At 41.3% G+C, this 25533-nt stretch overlaps 1 protein-coding gene across 2 annotated transcripts in view; it reads right to left on the reverse strand.

The window, feature by feature from the left end:
* ACTR3B (ARP3 actin related protein 3 homolog B) overlaps positions 1 to 25533 on the reverse strand; it is a 125547-nt gene that overhangs the window by 69018 nt on the left and 30996 nt on the right. For both annotated transcript variants that reach the window (XM_003792027.3, XM_023514414.1), the window contains exons 2-3: positions 23345 to 23400; positions 5820 to 5944 (exon numbers count right to left, since the gene is read on the reverse strand). In XM_003792027.3, the coding sequence (XP_003792075.1) occupies positions 5820 to 5944; positions 23345 to 23400 (181 nt within the window). The remainder of the gene's footprint in view (positions 1 to 5819; positions 5945 to 23344; positions 23401 to 25533) is intronic.

A 25533-nucleotide genomic window follows, 5' to 3' on the forward strand; every position in this document is an offset into this window, starting at 1 on the left:
TCCCAGAAGTCTTGGGTGCAGGGTGCCACTGGCACGAAACAGTATTCATAGAGTACCTGAAGAACTGTGGACCTACACATAGGTCGGGTATCCCATGCGTTCATGGTTATTCCTGACTGCCCCTACCCTCTCCTGAGGCGTGACCTCCTCACCAAGATAGGAGCACAGATCACTTGAGAAAACGGGCCCCAGGTGACTGATCAATAGGGGTACCCAATCCAGGTATTGACCATCCACTTAGAAGATGAATATCGGCTACATCAGCCTCCTCAGCCAGCCCCCTCACCCAAAGACATGACAGAGTTTCTCCGCCAATTCCTTGCATTATGGGCTGAGACCAGAGGAACTGGGCTAGCCTCACGTCAGCCTCCCATTCTAGTAGAACTAAAACCAATGGCCGAGCCTACCCGGGTGCAGCAATATCCTATGTCTCAGGAGGCACAGAATGGTATATTGCCCCATATCCGGAGGCTTAAAGAGGATGGAATTTTAGTCCCCTGCCAGTCAGCCTGGAATACCCCCGTTGCCAGTCAGGAAGCCTTTAACAAATGATTAACGGCCTGTCCAGGACTTGAGAGAAGTCAACAAAAAGGTAATAGATATCCACCCCACTGTGCCTAATCCATACACCCTTCTGAGCTCGCTGACTCCAACTCTGAAATGGTATACAGTGTTAGATCTTAAAGATGCCTTTTTCAGCCTCCTGCTAGCCCCACAAAGTCAGCCCCTGTTTGCCTTCGAACGGAGCAACCCCAAATGTGGCATCCACGGGCAGCTCACCTGGACCTGCCTACCACAGGGTTCAAGAACTCTCCCACCATCTTTGAAAGTGTTACACGAAGACCTTGGTGACTTCTGTAAGACACACCCTGATCTGACTCTATTGCAGTATGTAGATGACATCTTATTGGCAACAGACTCAGAATCCAAGTGTGTCCAAGGAACGTGAGCCCTACTGGCCACTCTCAGCTCCCTCAGCTATCGAGCCTCAGCAAAGAAGGCTGAGCTTTGTCAACAAACCATGAGTTATCTGGGATATGTACTGAGGGGGGGTCAGCGGTGGCTAACCCAGGCCAGAAAAGAAACGGTACTGAAAATCCCAGTGCCTACGTCGCCCCGGGCAGTTAGAGAGTTCCTAGCCTCAGCAGGCTTTTGCCAGCTCTGGATTCTGGGCTTTGCTGAAATGGCCAAACCTCTGTATGAAGCCACTAAAAACACTCAACCTTTTCGATGAACAGAGTAACAAAGTAAGTCTTTCCATGCCTTAAAGAAGGCCCTACTGTCCGCCCCTGCTTTAAGTCTTCCTGACATTACCAGGCCCTTTCACCTGTATGTTGATGAACACAAAGGAGTAGCAAAAGAGGTGTTGACTCAGACTCTAGGGCCATGGAACCAGCCAGTGGCTTATCTGTCAAAAAAACTAGATCCTGTAGCAGCAGGGTAGCCTCCATGCTTGCAAATTATAGCTGCTATCACCCTTATCACCAAAGATGCAGACAAACTCACTCTAGGACAAGAACTAATAATTATAACTCCTCATGCCCCCGGACTGGTGGATGTTTCAGCCCCCGGACTGGTGGATGAGCAATGCCCAAGTCACTCATTACCAGAGTCTGCTGCTCAACCCTCCTCAGATCCAGTTTGTGCCTAAGGTAACGCTCAACCCAGCCACCCTCCTGTCAGACCCAGACCTGGAAATCCAGCTTCACAATTGCTCCAAGATCCTGGCACAAGTACACAGCAACCACCACAACCTGAAAGATCAACCTTTGCCTGATGCGGAAGTGACCTGGTACACTGATGGTAGCAGTTACATCAAAGATGGCAACAGGTATGCTGGGGCAGCAGTAGTGACTGAGACTGAAGTAGTATGGGCTGATCCCCTCCCAGCCGGCATCTCCGCCCAGAAGGCTAAGTTGATAGCCTTCACGAAGGCCCTTGTCTTAGGAAAAGACATGAGACTCAGTATATATGCTGACAGCCGGTATGCATTTGCTACTGCGCATGTCCATGGGGCAATTTACAGAGAACGGGGGCTGCTCACAGCTGAGGGAAAAACTGCCAAACATAAAGAAGAAATACTTGACCTTCTCTCAGCCCTCTGGCTCCCCCAAAATGTGGCAGTAATCCACTGTCCTGGACACCAGAAAGGAGATACTCCAGTGGCTAGGGGAAATAGACTAGATGACTTAACCACCAGGCAAGTGGCTGAAAACAGAAGCCTAGAACTTCCCCTCCACATGCCAGATCTAGGATCTCCAAACTTGCCAGGAGCTCCCAATTATACCCCTAAAGACTTACAATGGATGCGTCAGATCCCTATGGTACACACCCCAGAGCAGTATAATGGGTGATGGCTCACTTGTGATGGAAAAGTTTTACTTCCTGCAAAATTAGGGCAGGAGGTCTTACAACGGATGCACCGCTCTACACACCTGGGTTCCAGAAAGATGAAAGACCTACTCAGACATACAGGTGTCAACATACAAGGCCAAAATGCCAAAACTGATGAAAATAGTTGCTTCCTGTAAAGCATGCACCCTCACCAATAGTCAACTACAACCCCAAAACCCAAGGTCACGACAACGTGGGACCAAGCCAGGTGCGTACTGGGAAGTTGATTTTACTGAAGTCAAACCAGGTAAATATGGATACAAATATTTATTAGTTTGCATAGATACTTTCTTTGGCTGGGTAGAAGCCTTTCCCACCAAACAAGAGACAGCACAAGTTGTAGTCAAGAAACTCTTAGAAGATATAATGCCTAGATATGGACTTCCCAATAGTACAGGGTCAGACAACGGGCCAGCCTTCACTTCTCAAATAGTAGCTAGTCTGGCTAAGGCCGTGGGAACAAACTGGAAGCTACACTGTGCTTACCAGCCTCAGAGTTCAGGACAGGCAGAGAGGATGAATCAGACCTTGAAAGGAACCCTGACAAAATTAATTTTAGAGACTGGCAGTGCCTGGGTGTCTCTGTTCCCCTTTGCTTTGTATAGGGTAAGAAATTCCCCCTATGTCACAGGCAAGATCCCATTTGAAATTAAGTATGGAAGACCCCCACCCCTAGTTCCTAGCTTACGGAGTCAAGCTGTAAATGACAAACAGGATGATAATTTTGCTCTTTCCTTACAATGTTATCAAAAATGTCAGCAAGAAGACTGGAAGAAGATCATCGCCCTGTACAACAGCGGGCCCACACCTGAACCCCACGCATTTCAGCCTGGCGACTGGGTGTATGTAAAACGCCACAGGCACAAGACCCTTGAGCCTCGGTGGAAAGAACCCTACACTGTTGTCCTGACGACACCCACCACACTCAAAGTAGATGGCATCACATCGTGGGTCCACTACACCCATGCCCGCCTAGCTGATCCATTTGCTGCCAAAGAAGACTATACTCCAGAGTGGAAACTCCAACGAGACCCTGACAATCCACTGAAGCTCAAACTGTGAAGATGCTAGAATCCTTGATGTCACTGTGTGTGCACTATATATTGACTTGCTCTGCCTTATTAGCTACTCCCCTTGCTGCCAGCCCCATGTCCCTGTTCAGGTAACATGGCAGGTTATTGATGCTAGCTCAGGAACTATCCTCAATCAGACCTCAGAAATTCACCCTAAAGGTACTTGGTTCTCAGAACTCCTAGTAGATCTCCACGATCTATTAGGGACCACTCTCTGGTGCTGCCCAGATCTGACTAAGACCTTTTATGTCTACCCCAGTCACCTTCCTGACAAGTGTGGAGGAGTGAGTTCGTACTTCTGTAACTCATGGAGCTGTGTTTCCATCAGACAAATATGGTGGAACCCCCCTAGAAAAGAAGACCTAATTCAGATGAAATGGAAGACTACGTGTTCCAGCAAAGGGTGCCCCCAGAAAAATCCCAAATGTGATATAGTTAGTATCAGCTTTACTGAAAAAGGAAAGCAGATGCAAGGATGGGAAACCGGCAAATGGTGGGGTATGCAGTTGTACCGCTCTTCCGAGACAGATCCAAGTAATATTTTCCTACTAAAAGTCCTATATGCCCCAGTTAATATGAAGCCCCCTATTGCAGTAGGCCCCAACCTGGAACCCCAGGCTGAGCACTAGGCACCCAAAGTCCAGACCCCACCCCCACTGTGGCTATTACCAAGACACCTGCACCTGTGCAGGAAGACCGCATACCTGTACCTGCTGAAAATCTCGACCCATTCTGGAATTTAGTCACCACTACTTACCAGGTCCTGAACACTTCCAAACCAGACCTCACCAAGTCTTGTTGGTTATGTATGGAAGACAGACCCCCTATATTATGAAGGTATAGCTATAACCGGTCAGCCTGTTAGCTCCTCAGCTAGCTTCTGCAGATGGCAACAAGGTCCCCGACTCACCCTCCAAGCCACATCAGGCCAAGGACTCTGTGTCAGACACACAGCCTCAGTTCCAACATCTGTGCAGCCGGACTCTGTCCTGGAATGGTACCGGTTACTTAATTCCCACCAACAACTCCTGGTGGACCTGCCCTACAGGGCTCGCATTGTGCTTACATGGGACAGTCCTTAACCTAACCCGTGACTTCTGTGTCTTGGTACAGCTCATCTCCAAGCTAATTTATCAGTCAGAAGAAGATATATACCAGGTCTACGAGCTCCGTTCAACTACAGGTAAAATTAGTAAAATTAAAAGGGAACCGATTACGGCAGTAACTCTAGCTATGCTCATGAGATTTGGCATAGCAGGTGCAGGCACAGGGATTTCCTCCCTAATTCTACAAGACAAAAACTATGGAGTCTTACATGCCGCAATTGACCTGGATATTGAAAGAATAGAAAAGTCTATCTCGCACTTACAGGAGTCCCTAACTTCCCTCTCCAAAGTAGTAATGCAGAACAAAAGAGGTCTGGACTTATTATTTCTTCAGCAAGGTGGTCTATGCGCCACATTAAGAGAAGAATGCTGTTTTTATGTAGACCACTCAGGTGTTGTGAAAGAATCCATGGCTCTAGTCAGAGAAGGGTTACAGAAAAGAAAACTAGATCAAGAACAGTCACAAAATTGGTTTGAATCATGATTCAACTGGTCCCCCTGGATAACAACCTTGATCTCAGCCTTAGCAGGACCCCTGATGATACTCTTGCTATTACTCACCATAGGCCCCTGTGTCATCAACGAGCTCCTAAACTTTGTCAAAGACCGAGTAGGAGCTGTGCAACTACTAGTGCTCAAAAGCCAGTTCCAATCACTGTCCCCTTCAGACCTAGAACTAGAACCCATCCAGTCCCAAGATTGGGACTCTCAGACACAAGTCAAGGGGAGAATGAAAGAACAAGACTGACGTCATCTTAAGCTAAAGTTTCAGGTTCTCAGAAGTCAGGACACAGGCACATGACGCCACCTCAGTAGCCCCTACCAATCAGACACACGACCTCACGTAGAAGTCACTCCCTTCCCCTCGCCCATAAAAGCCACCCTCCCCCTTAGAACGGGGCCTTCAGTCTGATCTCACTGCACTGAGATACTGGAGGCCCAGGTTCGCAAGCTTGAATAAAAGTCTCCTGCTTTTGCATCAGACCCTGGCTCCCCTGGTGGTTCTTGGGGACATCGTGATCTGGACACAACAGGGTCTTATTAATTCACTCGATTCTCTACACAAAAATACCTCTCACTACACAAATACAGTAACCACCACCATTTCCATTCAAACATAAAAATAAAAACATATTCCACAACTCACAAACACAATTTCCAGACGATCTGCCACTTGGCATTATTCATTTTACTGCTCTGTTCCTGGCTCACCAGGTAAAGAAGGAAATTTCTGTCCGAAATTTACCTTTGTAGCATATGTAGGTTTATCAATAGCTTCATCCCCTATGAAAAAGTCAAGGTCATCAACTCCCCTCAACACTCGTCGTTGCGCTTGGTCAACTACTTTCGCTGACTCTCTGATGGCAATACCTTAAAAAAAAAAGCACAAATATTTCCATCACTATCCACATTTATTTAAATGATCAAGAAAAGATTATATCTCTATACATGTAGAAGTAAATTTTAATTATCAATATTCTATCAAGAATGCTCACAGAAAAGACACTGTCAATTCAAACATAAAATAATGCAGAAATAAGTTATTATATTCTAGTATTATTTTCAGTATAGTGCAAAAGAACTTAGCTAGTCTGCTGTTATGCTGACAAAAGCTCCTTTACTAAATTTCTCAGTTTCATCTGGAAAAATCTTTCAAGCTAGTACATGAAATGCTATGGATTATACATTAGTAGGCTCCAAATTTTAAAATACAGTGTAGAAAGGGATAAAATTCTACACAATAGAGAAAAGAGCATAAAATGAAAAGTAATATTTATATGCTCTTAGGTCATTTTAATCAAATTCTATATCAGATAGTTTTTATATATATTTTTAGTTTAGTTACAAGGAGAAAAAAAGCTATGACTTTCCATTAAAAGGATAAACTAGAAAGCTCTTGGCTAATATCTCTTGCCAAAAAAGGAAAATAATCAAGCAATAGTATTATATAAAAATCTGAAATATTAATGGCTTTTTTTTTTTTTTTTGCAATTTTTGGCTGGGGCTAGGTTTGAACCCAGCACCTCCGGCATATGGGGCCAGCACCCTACTCCTTTGAGCCACAGGCACCTATAAAATAATAATAGCTTATTATTTTAATAAGATCTTAATCATATGGCTCAGTGCCCGTAGCACAGTGGTTATAGCACCAGCCACATACATCAAGGGTGGCAGGTTCGAACCCCTTCCAGGCCAGCTAAATGACAATGACAACTACAACAAAAAATAGCCAAGCATTGTGGCAGGCACCCGTAGTCCCAGCTACTTGGGAGGCTAAGGCAAGAGAATAGTTTAAGTCCAAGAGTTTAAGGTTTCTGTGAGTTGTGACACCATAGCACTCTACCAAGGGTGACATAGTGAGACTCTGTCTCAAAAAAAGAAAGATCTTAATCATAAACATCTGGGAATACACTTGGTAGTAAATAGTCCTATCAGACTTTATTCCAGAATTAAACATCTAATGAAACATAGAAGGCCTCATAAAGACTGCATTTTCTATTTAAATTTCTGACTCCTGGTCACTCACTGAGTTTGTATTCGTGTATCAGGCTCCCTTGACAACCTGGGAGTTCTAGACAATTTCTGATGCTTTCTCTGGCCCTTCTACATTTCTATTAATGCATCTGTCACAATGAATTATAACTGTTTACGATCCGTCTATCAACTAGACTGTAGACCCCTTGAAGTCAGATAACATAAATCTTTATAGTTTCTGTATAACAGCAGGTATAGAGGTCAGTAACTATTAATAATGATGTTATTTTTATCAAGCATTCTAATAAGTATTATTTTTTGTATACTGTTTCACTCTACCCTCACAACAGCTTATGAGGTAGGTACTATTATTTGCATCTTACAGAGGTGAAAGCTTAACAAATTACCAAAGTCACACAGCTTCTAAGACAGAACCAGAATTTGCACCTAAGCAGGCTGCTCTCATTAGAGAAATATTTGGTAAACTAATACTCCACTCCACTAAAATACTTATTGTAGTTTTGAAAAATGTTCAAACTCTACCTAAATAATTCTAACATAAACCTAATTTCATAAATATATTAATGGAATCTGATTACCTTTAACATATTTCTGATGAAATTATAGCTCTCTGGCACCAAACAAATATAAGTGCTAGAAATAATTTCTCTGAATTAAAATATCAAATTCTTTGTGATTTACTACCCAATGTGATCTATAGATTCAATGTAATTCCTATAAAAATATTAATGACACTCTTCATAGAAACAGGGGGAAAAATCCTAAAATTCATATGGAACCACTAAAGACCCCTTTGGCTACTTGCACAAAGCAATCTTGAGCAAAGAGAACAAAGCTGGAGGTATGACACTATCTGATTCCAGAGCGTATAAAGCCACTGTAACCAAAACAGCATGGTACTGGCATAAAAACAGACACATAGACCAATGGAACAGAACAGAAAATGCAGAAATAAATTCACACAATTCTACCTGATTTTCTACAAAAGTGCCAAGACATACCCTGGACAAAGGACAGTATTTTCAATAAATGATGTTACTGGATAGCCACAGGCAGAAGAATGAAATTAGACCTTTATCTTTTGCCATACACTAAAAATAACTCAAAATGGATTACAGTTGTCAATGTAAGATCCAAAACTATAAAACAACTAGAAGAAAACATAAGGGAAAATTAGTTTGGTATGGTGGTGGATGCCTGTAATCTCAGCTACTTGGGAGGCTAAGACAAGAGAATCTCTTGAGCCCAACAATTCAAGGATGTAATGAACTATGACTGACCAGGCAGTCCAGCCTGGGTGACAGAGCAAGACTCTGTTTCCTTCTTTTTTTTTTTTTTAAGACAGAGTCTCACTCTGTCATTCTGAGGTTACAGCAACCTCAAACTCTTAGGCTCAAATGATCCTCTTGCCTCAGCCTCCCAAGGACCTGGGACTACAAATGCCTGCTATAACGCCAGGCTAGAAAAATTTTGCTCAGGCTGGTCCCAAACTCCTAAGCTCAAGTGATCAACCCACCTTGGCCTCCCAGAGTGCTAGGATTACAGGCATGAGCCACTAACCCCCAGCCCAGACTCTGTTACTAAAAAACAAAAAGAAAGAGGGTGGAATCACAGGGGAAATACTTCATGATGTTCATCTGGACAAGGATATTCTTAGGTAAGACCTCAAAAGAACAGTCATCAAAAGAGAAAACAGACGAAAGAGATCAAACTAAAAAGCTTTTGCTCAACAAAGAAAACAATCAACAGAGTGATAAGACAGCCTACAGACTGGGAGAAACTATTTGTAAACTATACAGCGTAAAAGGGTTAATATCCAAAACATAGAAGGAATTCAAACAACTTAATGAAAGCCAAATAACCCAAGTAAAAAATGAGAAGAAGACATGAATAGCTATTTCTCTAAAGAGGACATACAAATGGCCAACAGGTATATAAAAAAATGTTCAACATCACTGATCATCAAAGAAATGCAAACCAGCACCAGAATACAGTATTACTGCATCCCAGCAAGAACAGCAATTATCAAAAGACAAAAGATAACGCATGTTGGCAAGGATGTGGAGAAAAGAGAACGCTCATACAAAAAATGTTGGTGGGAATGTAAATTGGTACAGCCACTCTAGAAAATAGCATGGAGATTGCTCAAAAGATTAGAAACAGAACTACCATTTGATCCAGCAATCAATATGTTAAAGGGATACCTATGCTTCCATACTTACTGTAGCACTATTGACAACAGCCGGGATATGAAATCAATCCAAGTGTTCATTAAGAGATGAATGAATAAATAAAATGTGTTTTATATACACAATGGAATATTATTCATACTACAATGGAATTCTGTCATTTACTGCAACATGGATGAACCCGAAGGAAATTATGTTAAATGACAACAGCCAGGTACAGAAAGAAAAATACCGCACAATCTCATTCATGTGTGCAATGTACGATTGCTGATCTCAAGAGGTGGACAGCAGAATGACGGTCATCAAAGGCTGGGGTGGGAAGATGGGAAATGTTGGTCAGAGACACAATCACAGTTAGGAGGAATGAATTTCAAGATATCTACCATACAGCAAAAAATTCCTTCCAATAGTCTAGCAAACTTAATTTTTTTGGCATGGCTGCTTTTTGAAGTGGGCAGAATACACAGACTTTGAAGTTATACAAACTCAGTTCTGAACACTGGGCTCAGCACTCCTTCGTTAGCTAACCTGAGGAAAAGTGATGACTGAGCTGCAATACTCTCCCCTCTAATACACACATATTGCTACCTACCCAGCAGGGTTGTGAGGATTAAATAGCAAAATGTTTACAAAGTGCTTACAGGAGGGGTGGCACCTGTGGCTCAAAGGAGTAGGGCACTGGCCCCATATACCAGAGGTGGCAGGTTCAAACTCAGACCCGGCCAAAAACTGCAAAAAAAAACAAAACAGAGTGTTTATAAAAGAGCCTGCTACCTTCTGATGTTACATACACTAAATTGGATACCAAAAATGTGACTAGCTGAACACATAGAAGATATCAAGATAAGAACATTCTGGAGAGGAACTGGGAAATATTATAAAAATGTATTTATCCAGAAATTCATTCTAAAGAAATAATCAGAACATACTAACACTACCTCCAACCCTAGTCCTACAAGATATTCTTTGTAAAACTAACTAGAAGAACAACAAATGAGAGGTGGGGGAATTCACTGGCCTGAAATCAGAGATCAGGTGAATATTTAATAAACTATATCCAATCCTTAAAAAGAGCTGCTAAGTCTCCTTTCAGAATAATAAGCACACTGGCTCTGTGCCTGTACCTCAAGCACCTAAGGCGCCAGCCACACACACCAGAGCTGGCAGGTTCGAATCCACCCTGGGCCTGCCAAGCAACAATGACAACTACAACCAAAAAATAGCCAGGCATTGTGGCAGGCATCTGTAGTCCCAGCTACTTGGGAGGCTGAGGCAAGAGAATCACTTAAGCCCAAGAGTTGGAGGTTGCTGTGAGCTTTGACGCCACGGCACTCTACCCAGGGCGACATAGTGGGACTGTGTCTCAAAAAAAATGACCCGCGACAGCTTGAGACTCTGTCTCAAAATAACAATAATAATAATAAGCAAGGTATGACTCCACTTTGGCAAATGTACAGAGTTACATATTCATGCAAATTCACAGAAATAAGATGGCTAACCAAAAGATTAACACTGGTTAACCCTGTCTGATAGAATTACAGGGAGAAGGTTTGCATTCTGCTACTACCATACTGGTTTTTCAATTATGAATAAAAAAGCCAAAGAAACAAAATTAAATTAAATTTCTCTCTGTTACTTCTCAAATTCCTGTACCCTTTGGAAATCTGTCATTTCCAAATAAAAGCTTGAAGTTAGGTCAGGCTGATGAATTTTCTCAAATAGAAGCTATTAAGTTAGCTATAAATATATCTTAAAATTCATTGTAAAACAAATTAATAAACATATACAATTACTTTTAAAAATAGATTATCTACAATCTCCAACTTCTTACAAATGAAGACTAACAGCAAAGCTGTAAGAGTGAATTTGAGGCCTTTTTCTCATAAAGGCACCTTGAAGTAACAAGCTGAAAGGCGAAAAGAAAAAGGTATAGGGTACAAATCACTTTGCCCCCTTCCTTTTCTAACTCCCACTCATCACCACATATAGTCTGGAAGCTTCCAGGTTATAAAAGGTGGCACAACCTAAAGGACAGACTTCTGCAGAGCAGAAGAAAGCAAGAGTGAGGTGGAAATGGTGCTGATGGAGCGAGAAAGAGCCCAAAATGAGAGCTGGTCAGTGTGTGAGGCGTGGGGCTTACAACGAGCTGGTAAATCCGCTGATTTTCTCACAACTGAAGTGATGTGCAGATATAAATAAAACCTCTCTGAAAACTGACCATGCCAACCCATGGCAAAGACTGAGGCTGCTTCGAACCATCTGCTGCACAAGTCAGGTGCTCCACAGGGCCACTGGCAAGATGCCTTGCAGCAGACCTCAAAAATCCTCGCACAATTTGCCAGTGCGAGTGACAGATTCAATCCTCTGGACAAGATCAAACTTAATGGAATTAAATATTAAAGGTGAAAGATTCTGCAATTCATGACAAAATTCAAGCTTACCAAGAATTTGAGAGCAATATATTTAACAAAAAGAAAAAAAAACATCTTAAAGAAAAATGCTAAAGTTCATGAGAATGAATCTATGATACTCAAAAATTCAGATGATGGTGGCTCATGCCTACAATCCCAGAGCTGTGGGAGGCTGAGGAAGGATAATTACTTGAGCTCAGGAGTTCCAGACTTGCCTGAGTGAGAAAGAGAAAAAAAAAGGAAACAGCAGGGCACTGTGGGCAGTGCCAGTAATCCCAGTGGCTTCCAGAGGCTGAGGCAGCAGGATTCCCACAGCCAGAGTCTGAGTGAGCTATGATGCCACTGCACTGTGCTCAGGGAAGAGGGCGGGACTCTGTCTCAACAAAACAAAACCAAAAAAAAAAAAAAAGACATGGAAATAAAAATAAAAAATAAATTAGCAAGGAAATAATTTTTTTTTAATTTAAATGGCAACACAGTAAGTAAATCTTATCCCTCCCTAGAAAGAAAAGAAAATCAAAGCAATCTGATTCCAAAGCATAGATTTGTTTTAATGGCCCTTAAAAATGAAAAATTTAAAAACTCACAAAGCATACCTGTTATACAGGAAGCAAGTGAACCTAAAAGAGTGAATATAGAGCTTATATTCACAATATAATAAGATATAGGGCTTATATTCACAATATAATAAGATATGGAGCTTATATTCACAATCTTTTGTCTACATCCACAGAAACGAAGATGTTGCCCAAACAGTTCTTAGGAACACAATGAAGAAATGTGTCTGGAAGAAGACATCAATGTTTATTGCAGAAAAATGGTCTGTGTCACCCCAGCTATCTCCAGCACAGTACAGCCTAATACAGACCTTGGCTTCCTCCTCAACTATGTGTCAACAAATGCCAAAACCAGAATCTAAACTTTTCATCCCAAACTGGCAATAAAAAGGGGATATCCCTCCTTTCCTGCTAGAGCATTATCAGAAAAGACGTGCTAAAACAAAGTTAAAATAAGATCCATAATCTTATAACAAAACCCTAAAATGACTAGGTTTCAATAAAAAACTCACCATAGCAAAAACCAGGAACATCTCAACTGAACTGAGAAAATAACAATCAACAGACAACACAGAGATAACATAGATAATATACTTATTTTAAAAAAAAAACCTTCTAAAAACTAAACAAAGAATTCTGAAAGCCTCCAAGGAAATTTCTCACCAAAAATCATACAGTCATACAGCATAAAAGGAAGGGATACAATACTTTTCAAGTGCTAAAAGAACTGCACACCCAGAATTCTATATTCAGCAAAAATATCCCTAAAAAATAAAGAGCAAATCAAGACATTTTTTCAAATGAAGCCAAAAGTAACAAAATTTGTCACGAGTATACCTACTTTGAATGAATGGCTAAAGGGGCTCAGCACCTGTAGCTCAGTGGCTAGTGCATCAGCCACATACACTGCAGCTGGTGGTTTTGAACCTGGCCCAGGCCTGCCAAACAACAACTACAACAACAACAACAACAACAAAAAAAAAATAGCCAGGTGTTGTGGTGGGCACCTGTAATCTCAGCTACTTGGGAGGCTGAGGCAAAAGATCTCTTAAGCCCAAGAGTTTGAGGTTGCTGTGAGCTATGACGCCCCAGCACTCTACCCAGGGTGACACGGAGATGAAAAAAAAAAAAAAAACTTGGCTCAGCGCCTATGGCTCAAATGGCTAAGGCGCCAGCCACATACACCTAAGGTGGCCGGTTCGAATCTAGCCTGGGCCTGCCAAACAACGACAATGACAGCTGCAACCAAAAAATAGCCGGGCGTTGTGGCAGGTGCCTGTGGTCCCAACTACTTGGGAGGCTGAGGCAGGAGACTCGCTTGAGCCCAGGAGTTGGAGGTTGCTGTGAGCTGTGATGTCAACATTACTCTACCCGGGGGGATAGCTTGAGGCTCTGTCTCCAAAAAAAAAAAAAAAAAAAAAGAAAAGAAAAAAAAACTTCTGGCTTGGCTCCCATACTACAGTGATTACAGCACCAACCACGTACATGGAAGCTGGCGGGTTGGAACCTGGCCAATGCCAACTGCAACCAAAAAACAGCCAGGTGTTGTGGCGGGCAACTGTAGTCCCAGCTACTGGGAGGCTGAGGCAAGAAATTTGCTTAAACCCAAGAGTTAAGGTTGCTAGGAGCTATGATGTCACAGCACTCTATAGAGGGCAACATAGTGAGACTCTGTCTCAAAAAAAAAAATTGTGCATTCTGACTAAAATAAAATTAACCCATAAAGCATTAACTGAACAATAACAAGAAAATCTTCTGAATACCATACATTTGGAAATTAACACAGTTCTAAATAATCAACAGGCCAAAGAAAAAGTCTCAAACTAAAAAACACATGAAAATATAACATAATGTAAACATATGGGGCACAACTAAAGCAGTGTTAAGAGGGAAAATTTTAGCACTAACTTCTTACATCAATAATGTAAGTCCCTAACTTGAGAACTATGAACTAAAATAAAATCTTGACGCCCCTTCTTGGCCAAGAAGATCCCAAAGAAACCTTAAAATGGAATTCTCAGCCATGATGAAATGGCAAATCAGATACACTTCATTATACACCCCTCACTAAAATTAGCTTGGAAGAAACCACCAGGCTTTCTTCACTAAGGGCTAAACAGAAAGCAATCTCATAGGCTGGTGGCTCACACCTGTAATCCTAACACTCTGGGAGGTCAAGGCAGGTGGATTGCTTGAGCTCACGAGTTTGAGATCAGCCTGAGTAAAAACAAGACTCCATCTCTACTAAAAAAGAACTGAGGCAAGAGGATCCCTTGAGCCCGAGCTGGAGGTTGCTGTGAGCTATGACATCACAGCACTCTAACCAGGGCGATAGCTTGAAACTCTGCCTCAAAAAAAAAAAAAAGGCAATTTCATGATTACTCCCCTCTTTTGGTGGTTTCAATATGACAACTGATCAGCATCCTTCCTGATAAGAAAACACCAACTATGGAGCTGGTGTACAGAGCTGGTGTACGAAGGCTGTGCAGAGAGGTTTTGTGTCCTCTGCTTCACCTGTTGACATCAGATCATGGTGAGGTTGCCATTTTCTGAACATGGATCCCAAGGAGGGGCAAGAAGCTCAACTATGTATGCGCATGTTTCTCCTTTCATAAATATTCATATTCAGCCACCATGCACGCCATAAATTCCTGTTCCCTAGACGACTCCCTCCAAATACATGCTCTTGGCTTCTGCCTGAAGCTACTGCTTCCCAGCCTGCAAACTGCAACCCTTTTATGAGAAATGATACTCTCCAACCAGGTGCAATGGCTCATGCCCATAATGCCAGCACTTTAGGAGGCTGAGGCAGAAAGATTTCTGAGTTTGGGAGTTTAAGACCAGCCTGGGCATGTAGGGAGACCCCATCTCTACAATAAATTTAGCAGTAGTATGTACCTGTAGTTCTAGTTTCTTGGGAGGATGAGGCCAGAGAACTGACTGAACCTAAGAATTCAAGGTTGCAGGAATCAGCCACTTGCAACAAAGCAAGACCCAGTCTCTTTTAAAAAAAAAAAAATCTAACAAGATTAAACTTTGTAAAGTACAAATGTAGAAAGTCTGCTTTATTTAACAAAGAGAGAATTTGTATGGGTATAGAATGTGGTGGGTAGCCAGAAGAAACAGACTATTTTCCCAAATGCTAAAATGTCATGTGAAGCTAAAAAATCATCTGAGGACAATCTCTGGAAGATTATCAGAAAGAGTGTATCTAAAGAAGAGTACATCTAAGGATTTAAATATAGACATCTAAGAACACTTGCTACAGCAGTTGAGAGAGACACAACAATATTAATTTTTAAAATAAAAATATCTAGTATATTTCTCAAAATATATTGGTTATTTTTTACTAAAGCTTGAAAGAATAATTCCTATCTTATGCAAACTGTTCAGGAAATTTTAAACAGCTAACAAAGTATTTTATGAAGCTAATATAATCTTGATATATAAGCCAGATAAAAACAGTACAAGAAATGAAAATTACAGACCAATCTTACTTTTGATATTGATGCAAAGATCCCAAATAAATGTTTGGAAATATAGTTCAGCATATACTTCATATTTCATAACCAAATAAAGTATCCCCAAAATTAAATAACTGCTCAATATCTGAAAATATGATAATGTAATTCATCCACTTAAGAGCATGAATGTCCAAAACTGCATGATCATCTTAATAGATAAAGTTTTAAATAAATGCCAACACCATTCTCAATTTAGAAGAGAAAAAGCTATCATTAAGAATAGAAGGCTCGGCGCCTGTGGCCCAAGTGGCTAAGGTGCCAGCCACATACACCTGAGCTGGCAAGTTCAAATCCAGCCCAGGCCCGCCAAACAACAATGACGGCTACAACCCAAAAATAGCAGGATGTTGTAGCAGGCACCTGTAGTCCCAGCTACTTGGGAGGCGGAGGCAGGAGACTCACTTGAGCCCAGGAGTGGAGGCTGCTGTGAGCTGTGATGCCACCACACTCTACCCAGCGTTAACAGCTTGAGGCTCTGTCTCAAAAAAAAAAAAAAAAAAAAAAGAATAGAAAAGCACTGTTCTCATATGAAAAAGCATTTCAACAAAAACCTACAGCAATCACTAAACACTAAAATCTAAATCTCCTATTTTTTTTTTTGAAGACAGAGCCTCAAGCTGTTGCCCTGGGTAGAATGCTGTGCCATTACAGTTCACAGCAACCTCCAGCTCTTGGACTCAAGCGATTCTCTTGCCTCAGCCTCCCAAGTAGCTGGGACTACAAGTACCCGCAACAACGCCCAGCAATTTTTTGGTTGTACTTGACATTGTTGTTTGGCAGGCCCAGGCTGGATTTGAACCCGCCAGCTCTAGTGGATGTGGCTGGCACCTTTGCCACTTGAGCTATAGGTGCTGAACTTCAATCTTTCATTTTTTTTTCTTTGAAACAGTCTCACACTGTTGCCCTGAGTAAAGTGCCACAGCATCATCAAGCTCACAGCAACCTCAAACTCTCGGACTCAAGTGATCCGGGTGCCTCAGCCTTTCAAGCAGCTAGGACTAAAGGTGCCCGCCACAATGCCTGCCTATTTTTAGAGATAGGGCCTCGCTCTGGCTCAGGCTGGTCTCCAACTCCTAAGCTCAGGCAATCCACCTGCCTCAGCCTCCCAGAGTGCTAGGATTACAGGTTGAGCCACCGCGCCCAACCTAAAGTCTCATTCTCTCAAAAATCAGAAAGAAAATAGTACTATCTCTAGTTCTAGTCACTATTTTAGTAGAAATTCCAGCCAGCAGCCAAGAAAAAATAAAAACAAACAGGAAGTATTGAAAGCAACAAAATAACCATTATTTGCAGGCAACACAATGGTCTGCAGAGAAAACTTAAAATAATTTACAGACTATTAGAACAAATAAGAAAGATCAGAAAGGTTGTTGAATTCAAAAACAACTTACAAACCCCAGCAGCATTCCTGTATGCATAATTAGACATGCAATTCAAAAACAAAATTTGACAACAGCAACAAAAACATAAAAGTACCTAAAAATAAAGGTACTAAAAGCTGTATAAGAACTTTTTAAAGAATATTATGGGCCAGGCACAGTGGAAGACACCTGTAATCCCAGCACTTTGGGAAGCTGGGCCGGGAGTATCACTTGAGCCCAGGAGTTTGCAGTTACAGGGCCATGCAACTGCCCTCTAGCCTGGGCAACATAGTGAGACCTTGTCTCAAAATAAAAAGAAAAGAAAATTATAAAACATTTCTGAAAAAACAAGAGGCACTAATAAACAATAAAACACATATGTACTAGATTCACAGACAAGAGCATTCAATCACAGATATTCAAGGATAAGAATAGGCAATTCCTGTCCATGAATGTCAAATTTGATATCATATTTTTCCCAAATTTATCCATAAACAATGTGCTTCTAATCAAAATTCCATAATAATTTTTCATGGAACTTAAAGATTCTAAAATTTATAGTAAAGAGTAAGACCAGAGCTTTTCTGAAGAAAAAACAAATGGAGAGGTACTGGACATACTAGATAAAGACATATGATAAAGTAACAGTATTTAACACTACAGATTTGGAGCAGAGATAAATATATCAATAAAACAAAATAAAGATACTTAAAAAGATTTACCAAGCACATATATATGATACCTCAATATGATCAAAGCAGGTCAAATTGGAATGTATTCTTCAACACAACTGGTCTTCCACTCGGAAAACAAATAAAATTCGCTATCTCTTTCACATCATAGTCAACAAAATAACTTAAAATTTTCTCAGAAAGCAATACAGAAATTGTTTATATCTTTGGAACAGAAAGGCATTTTTAAAAATAGAAACAAATTATAAAAGAAAAGTAAAAAATTTTACTGTATCAAAATTTAAAATTCCTAGTAATAATTAAAAAAAAAAAATCTCTTAAAATGTTGTAAAGGCCAGGCATGGTGGCTCATGCCTGTAATCCCAACATTCTGCGAGACTATCGCAGGTGGATAGCCTGAGCTCAGGAGTTCCAAACTAACCTGTGCAAAAGCGAGACCCTGTTTCTACTAAGAACAGAAAAATTAGCCAGGCATCATGATGCACGCCTGTAGTCCCAGCTGCTCAGGAGGCTGAGGCAGGAGGATCACTTGAACCCAGGAGTTTGAGGTTGCTGTAAACTAAGCACCTTCTAGCCTGGGCAATAGAGCGAAACTCTGTCTCAAAAAAAAAAAAGGATATAGAATAAATAAGAAGATATCTGCAACAAATCAGTGTTCAGCATGTATAAATGTAAACTATTTGCATAAATAATTCCTACAATTCCATATAAGAGAGAAAAATACGGTAGAAAAATGGGTAAAGATACAAACAGGCAGTGAAAGGTCCTCAATCTTACAAGTAATCACAGAAATGTAAATTTAAAAAATGAGCCATTGGCCCAAAGTGTAGCCTGTAATCCCATCATTTTCGGAGGCCAAGGTGAAAGGATCTTGAGGCCAGGAGTTTAAGAGTAGCCTGGGCTAAACAGAGTGAAACCCCATCGCTGCAAAATATAAAAAAATTAATCAGGCATGGTGGCACACAGAATGAGACCTTATCTCAAAAACAAAAAAGCAACAAAAAAAGAAACCCTTGGAGTTGGGACAAAACCCATTTGAAAAATAATTTATCCATCAATTTACATTCATTAGACTGGCAAAAATTTAAGTTTCACAACAGCAATTGTTGTCAAGGACAAGCAGAAACACAAACTGTAACACAGTGTTAACAAGCTTTAGATCAGTATGACCACCTGGAAGAGCAATCTGTCAAAACCTAGCGAGGACACAGAGGCACACACTTCAGGATGACATAACTCCATTTCCAGCATCTCCTCAGGGGAAACTAGTACATGTGCAGAAGACGACATTTACTGCACCAGCCCACGTATAAAAAATCTGGTGGGAGGCACTTGTGGCTCAAAGGAGTAGGGTAACGACCCCATATACCAGAGGTGGTAGGTTCAAACCCGGCCTGCCCAAAAGCTGCAAAAAAAAAAAAAAAAAAAAAAATCTGGAAAATACCCCAATTTTTAAACTTGTTGTCTATTCACGTTAGAACTCTGATCTACATCAGGATATATCATCAGCACTGACAAAGGTTAAAAACATAATCTTGAGGGGTTTTTATAAGATACTGCAGAAAATTAGTTACAGTTTGATACCATTTTAGAAATTGTTTAAACTCACAAAACAATGCGTTATTGTTTATATAATGTAAGATAAAACATGGACTGGAAACCTACCAGAAAATCTTCATCAGAGGAGGGTGAGGGAAAGGACAGAGGGAAAAAAGAAGGGGCTGGTCTTCAATCTAAAATTTGGCACTTACTTAGTTACTCTGACACAAAGATGACATAATGTTAACATGTTCATTCCTGGTGGTGGGTCCTCGGGTTCTCATTTTCTTTTTTTTCCCCCCTTCTCTAGCCCCATTCTAGGTCTCTTTCCTGAGTATTAAGCCAGGCAGTATGAAGCTGGACTCACACACCCAAACGCTTCAAACACAGAAAACATCTAAAAGCTAATTACCGTGTTTCCTCCAAAAATAAGACCTACCCTAAAAATAAGCCCTAGAAGGATTTCTATGCATTTGTTAAATATAAGCCCTACCCCAATAATAAGACTAATGATGGGCGTGGCTATGCAGCGTATGCCACGCCATGCATTTCAGTGGGGAGAGAAGACATCCCCTGAAAATAAGCCCTAGTGTGTCTTCTTGAGAAAAAATAAATATAAGACCATTTTCAGGGAAACACGGTACTTTATTCCCCTGACCCCTCCTTGTTCCCCCTCCAATCCTATTTCAACTAATGTGATCATTATACCTTCCTCTGCCTGAAGCTGTTAGATGACTCCCAATATTCTCCAACAATTGTAAAAATAACAAAAAAAAGAAGTAGGGAAAAACTTTCTTCAAACAATTCACCAAGTTCTACACAGAAGCTCTTACCCATCAGAGCAGGGCTGCCCCTGGAGAACAGGGCCAGGGCTTGGCATCTCCCCAGTCCAGAGCCAAGGCCCTCAGAAACTGCAAAAATTCCCGGCATGCAACATAAACATAAAATTCCCTAAGAGGATTCTTCAAAGTCCTTCACCATCCGGCCCTCCTCCACATTTCCAACCACACCTCTGGAGACGCTCCTGTTTCTCCAGGTCCGTAGTGCTCCACTCTGTGCCAACAGATTCAGAAAGTCTTCCTGGCTCTGCCAGGAAGGCCACTTTAGCACACAGTGGTGAACTGGGACTTGCTATCTCTTGCAACAAATTTAGCCCACAATACAACTGTTTTTTCACAGCCACTTCTTTAACATTTTATTATCTTTCTAGTTTCTGCCACTGCAAAGGTTCTGACAGCACCAGCCTGAAAGTTCTCCTGCCTTTGACAGTGAATGAAATCCTGCTAATAACTGTCTTTAATTCCCCTCTCGATTGATGATGACAGGTTAAGTGGAACATCCAAATGAAAGCTATGTCAGTTTTAAATGGCAGCATAATAAAGCAAAAGGTGCAAGGTCAGTCTTTTATAGTTGTTGGACTTAACAAGGTTATAATCCAATTCTCTAATTTGAAAAGTTATCATTTATCAACTCAACATGGAATGAACAAGTTCTAGGTCATTCACATGAATAAAACTCACAAAACACCAATTCATTCTATAGAATGCCAACTGTTATAGACTGAACCAGGTCCCTACATATTCCACATGTTGAAGCCTTTGCCTTCAATGTGACTGTCCTCACAAGGAGGTGGTACTTAAGGTTAACCGTGGGGTCCTAATCTGGTAAGAGTTGTGGCCTTATAAAAAGAGACACCAGTGTTCCCTATTCCAAACCCACATGCTCACACAGATACGACTACATGAGAACACACAGAGGCCCTCTGAAAGCCAGAAGAGAGGCCTCCAACCCTGACAGCACTCTGATCTTGGATTTCCAGCCTTAAGAGCTGTGATAAAATTAATTTCTGTTATCAAAGCCACCCAGTCAGTGGCGTTTTATAATGGCAACCTAAGCAGACTAAGACACCCACTTATGAATTTAAAATGAAGACAGAGGGCGGCGCCCATAGCTCAGTGGGTAGGGCGCAGGCCACATACACCCAGGCTGGCAGGTTTGAACCCAGCCAGGGCCAGCTAGACAACAATGACAACTGCAACAAAAACATAGCTGGGCATTGTGGCAAGAGACTGTGGTCCCAGTTACTTGGGAAGCTGAGGGAGGAGAATTGCTTAAGCCCAAGAGTTTGAGATTGCTGTGAGCTGTGACGCTATAGCACTCTACCAAGGGTGACACTGTGACACTCTGTCTCAAAAAAATAAAATAGGCTCAGCGCCTATGGCTCAAGTGGCTAAGACACCAGCCACATACACCTAAGGTGGCAGGTTCAAATCCAGCCCAGGCCGGCCAAACAACAATGACGGCTACAACCAAAAAATAGCTGGGCATTGTGACAGGCGCCTGTGGTCCCAGCTACTTGGGAGGCAGAGGCAGGAGACTCACTTGAGCCCAGGAGTTGGAGTTTGCTGTGAGCTGTGATGCCATGGCACTCTACCCAGGGGGACAGTTGAGGCTCTGTCTCAAAAAAAAAAATAAAAAAAAAAATAAATGAAGACACAGCACACCAGTCACACCTATCAAGGACAACCCACTCACGACACTAGGGTACTGCAGGGGTGTCCAACCTTTTTTTTCCTCTGCCATATATTTAAGAGGAGTTGTCTTAAGTCACACATCAAATACACAAACACTAATGAAAGCTAATTAGCAAAAAAAAAAAAAAAGTCCGTGCACACTTTTCATGCTATAGGACACCACAGATAAGCAAAATAAGTCCTAACAAAATCAGCTATGGCAGTCCGCAGGTTGGACACCCCTGACTAAAATGTCACATCCAGGCGGTGCCAGTGGCTCAGTGAGTAGGGCACCGGCCCCATACACGGAGAGCAGCGGGTTTGAACCCAGCCCCGGCCAAACTGCAACAAAAAAATAGCCGGGCGTTGTGGTAAGCAGCTGTAGTCCCAGGTACTTGGGAGGCTGAGGCAAGAGAATCACCTAAGCCCAGGAGTTGGAGGTTGCTGTGAGCTATGATGCCACAGTACTCTACCAAGGGTGATAAAGTGAGACTCTGTTTCAAAAATTAAAAAACAAAAAGGAATAAAAAATCACATCCATGATCAGTTATCTAGCAGACAAGGAATGGGAATGAGGTGATGTACATGTTTTCAATGAATGTGGAGGCCACTTTCTAGTGATTTGAATAACCACATTCAGCAAATAAGATGTCAGCTTCCCTTGAATAAATAAATACTAATCAAGCTCCTTCCCTCTAGACATTACCCCACTGTCCCCATTCCATTCTGGTCACAAGAAGTTGTCATCACAGTATTATGACCATTCAACAACTTAAAATTCCTAAGCACACAACTTATTTAACATAGCTAGTAGGTACCTGGAGGGAGCCCAGTTTCATTTTTACTTTTGACTGATACACCTTACTCCTTGGCAAACTGTTTCCAAATAATAACCTGAAATTAAGATAGTTTCAGAGACTCCTCCCCTGCAAACAATTGGGCTGACCTTGAGGAGACTCCTGTGGGAAAATAAAGACTGGGCAGGAAGAACTCATTCCAAAATGTGAGGACACTTCTTTTAAGCGTTATCATTCTCTACTGACTAAAAATTAAGCAAAAACAAAATACTTCTGTCTGAACACAACAAAAAAGTCATCATGTTTCTCATTTCCACCAAAAAAAAAAAAATAATAACTTTCAATAGTGTGAACAGTGCACTACAGCAGACAGGCAGTCCATGAGCTTGCTAAACTAACACAACTGTATTACATAACCAAACGAATCTTAAAGAACCAGATAGACTTTTTCTAAGCAGTTCAGACATTTACAATTGAACAGAAGACCCCTACCCCCACCCAAGCCACACTCCAGTGACAATAAGGAAGGGTTGCATCAGAAAGGAGTCAAAGGACTAGAAAGGTGTGGAGTAACCAAAATAATCTTCTGAAAGATGATGATAATTAATATACGTTAAAAAACAGAGTTAGAATGTTTACAACAATTCTGAGAAACACATTCCTTTACAAACCAAGGACAGAGCTTTACTTACATGAAGGGATAATGAACTGTGGCTCAGTGTTGCCTGCGTAGCCAAGCTTGGTATACCTAAAAGCACAAAGTCATCAACACATGTTTAGACAATAATGCTCTTGTCTGTGTGCCATTCATCTCTTATCATAAGCTCTCCATGTCCTAAAATATCAAGCCTCAGAATACTCCTTAAAAAAAAAAAGTGACCACGTAAAATCAAACACTAATTTCAAATAAGAAAGCAGTTGCAAATTTTTTAAATATTAAGCTTGTTTCTACTGGAAAAAAAGAAACATATATACATAAATTATATTTGTGTACCCCTAATAACTTTAAAAGTTTCCATACTCTTGGCTCGGTGCCTGTGGCTCAAGTGGCTAAGGCACCAGCCACGTACACCTAAGGTGGCAGGTTCGAATCCAGCCCGGACCCGCCAAACAACAATAATGGCTGCAATCAAAAAATAGCCGGGCGTTGTGGCAGGTGCCTGTGGCCCCAGCTAGTTGGGAGGCGGAGGCAGGAGACTCACTTGAGCCCAGGAGTTGGAGGTTGCTGTGAGCAGTGAAGCCATAGCACTCTACCCAGGGGGACAGCTTGAAGCTCTGTCTCAAAAAAAAAAAAAAAAGTTTCCATACTCTTATCTTTACAAAAGTCCTGTGAAGAAAGCAGATATTACTCCTACTTTGCATATGAGAAAACTGAGGCACCAAGAAGTAAATTAAGCTGCCCAAGCCAGATAGTGAAGTACAGGAAAAGAGATCCAAACTCCTAGGCGGATCCCATGCTTACTTCCCCAAACTTTTCATATGCTTCTTGAACTTTTGGTGGGGGGGTTAAAACATGATTACATAATTTCCTTAAAATGTCATGGCATATGTCTAGAAACAGCGACTGCCATCTCCTGAGAATCTGACAGCAGCATCTCTTTATCATCTCATTTCAAAAGGAGCCCATTTTCTGTCAAGATACTCTCTAAGATAGATTCCAAAAGTCTTAACTGAAACAAATGCCAAAATACTACTATCTGTTCCAAAAGCATTTGCTAATCCCCTAAATATATTTTAAAAAATGGGGAGGGGGAGGTGAAAAAATATCACTTAGAACCATCTGCTGGAAATGAAAACCTGATAGGAAATAAGTAAATTGAAAAGATTCATCAGCACCTCTATTAGGACCACCCTAATTAATAGTCAAGTCTGGACAACTAAGCCATCATCTTGTAACGCGACTAAAAACAAATTAAAACTCTTCCTAGCAGTCCTGAAAGTAACATTATCAATTCACTCTATCTTCAAATTATTTCAAGATACTTAATATTAAATTTTTTGACGTGCTAATATTTCCAAATTCTACTTAATTTTATGATTTTAAATGTATTTTACTACATGCTAATTTTACTATTTTTGAACATAGAGTGCACAGATACGGTTTGGAAACACACAAAAAGCATGTCAACACCCCTTAAATCATACCTTACTGCTAAGTGTCCACAGGAAGCAGAGCAAGGCTCATGTGAAGCCCTCCTAAGTTGCACAGAGCTGGAAATAAGGGGTACGACTAAATGGACCCACCGGAACTCCACTTGAGGGCTCCCAGACCGACCCCACCCAAGGGCTTTCCAGAATAGAGGCATTACAGACTGAACTTTAAAAGTTCAGATCATGCCCAATTTGATCATCATTCTGGAATTATACTACAGACAATATAAACAAAATGAACCACTAACTCAAAGCTGTAGAAGCCTAAAGAATACAAGAAAGCCAGAAATCACTAACATCATCTAACTCTGTGTTTTTAACAAGTCACATCAGCCTCTACTACCCACCCACCACCACCACCACCCCCATGCTCAAAACACATTATGCACTTTGCACTTAAATAAATCCACTTTCCCTCTTTGTCAGACTGTAAGTCCCAGGATAATGGGAACCGGGTCCTTCTTCATCATGCCGTATCTATAGCCCCAGCCCGGTACCTGGCACACGGCAAACTCCACGCTTGCAGTATACGTTGAATGATTTCCTACTAGTTGTTTTCAAAGGGAAAAAAAAAAGGCTATCACTTTAAAACTGCTGAGAGCAAGACCAATGTGAGAATAGGGAAGGCCACAGACATCATCTAATACAATCTTCTACTTAAAAGATGAGAAACCACTTGCATGTATGTTTTTAAAGAAACCTGAAACAGGCTCGGCGCCTGTGGGTCAAC

This window comes from Otolemur garnettii, unplaced genomic scaffold, assembly GCF_000181295.1.
Source record: "Otolemur garnettii isolate 467f Iridium unplaced genomic scaffold, OtoGar3 scaffold00053, whole genome shotgun sequence".
Taxonomy (NCBI): Eukaryota; Metazoa; Chordata; class Mammalia; order Primates; family Galagidae; genus Otolemur; species Otolemur garnettii.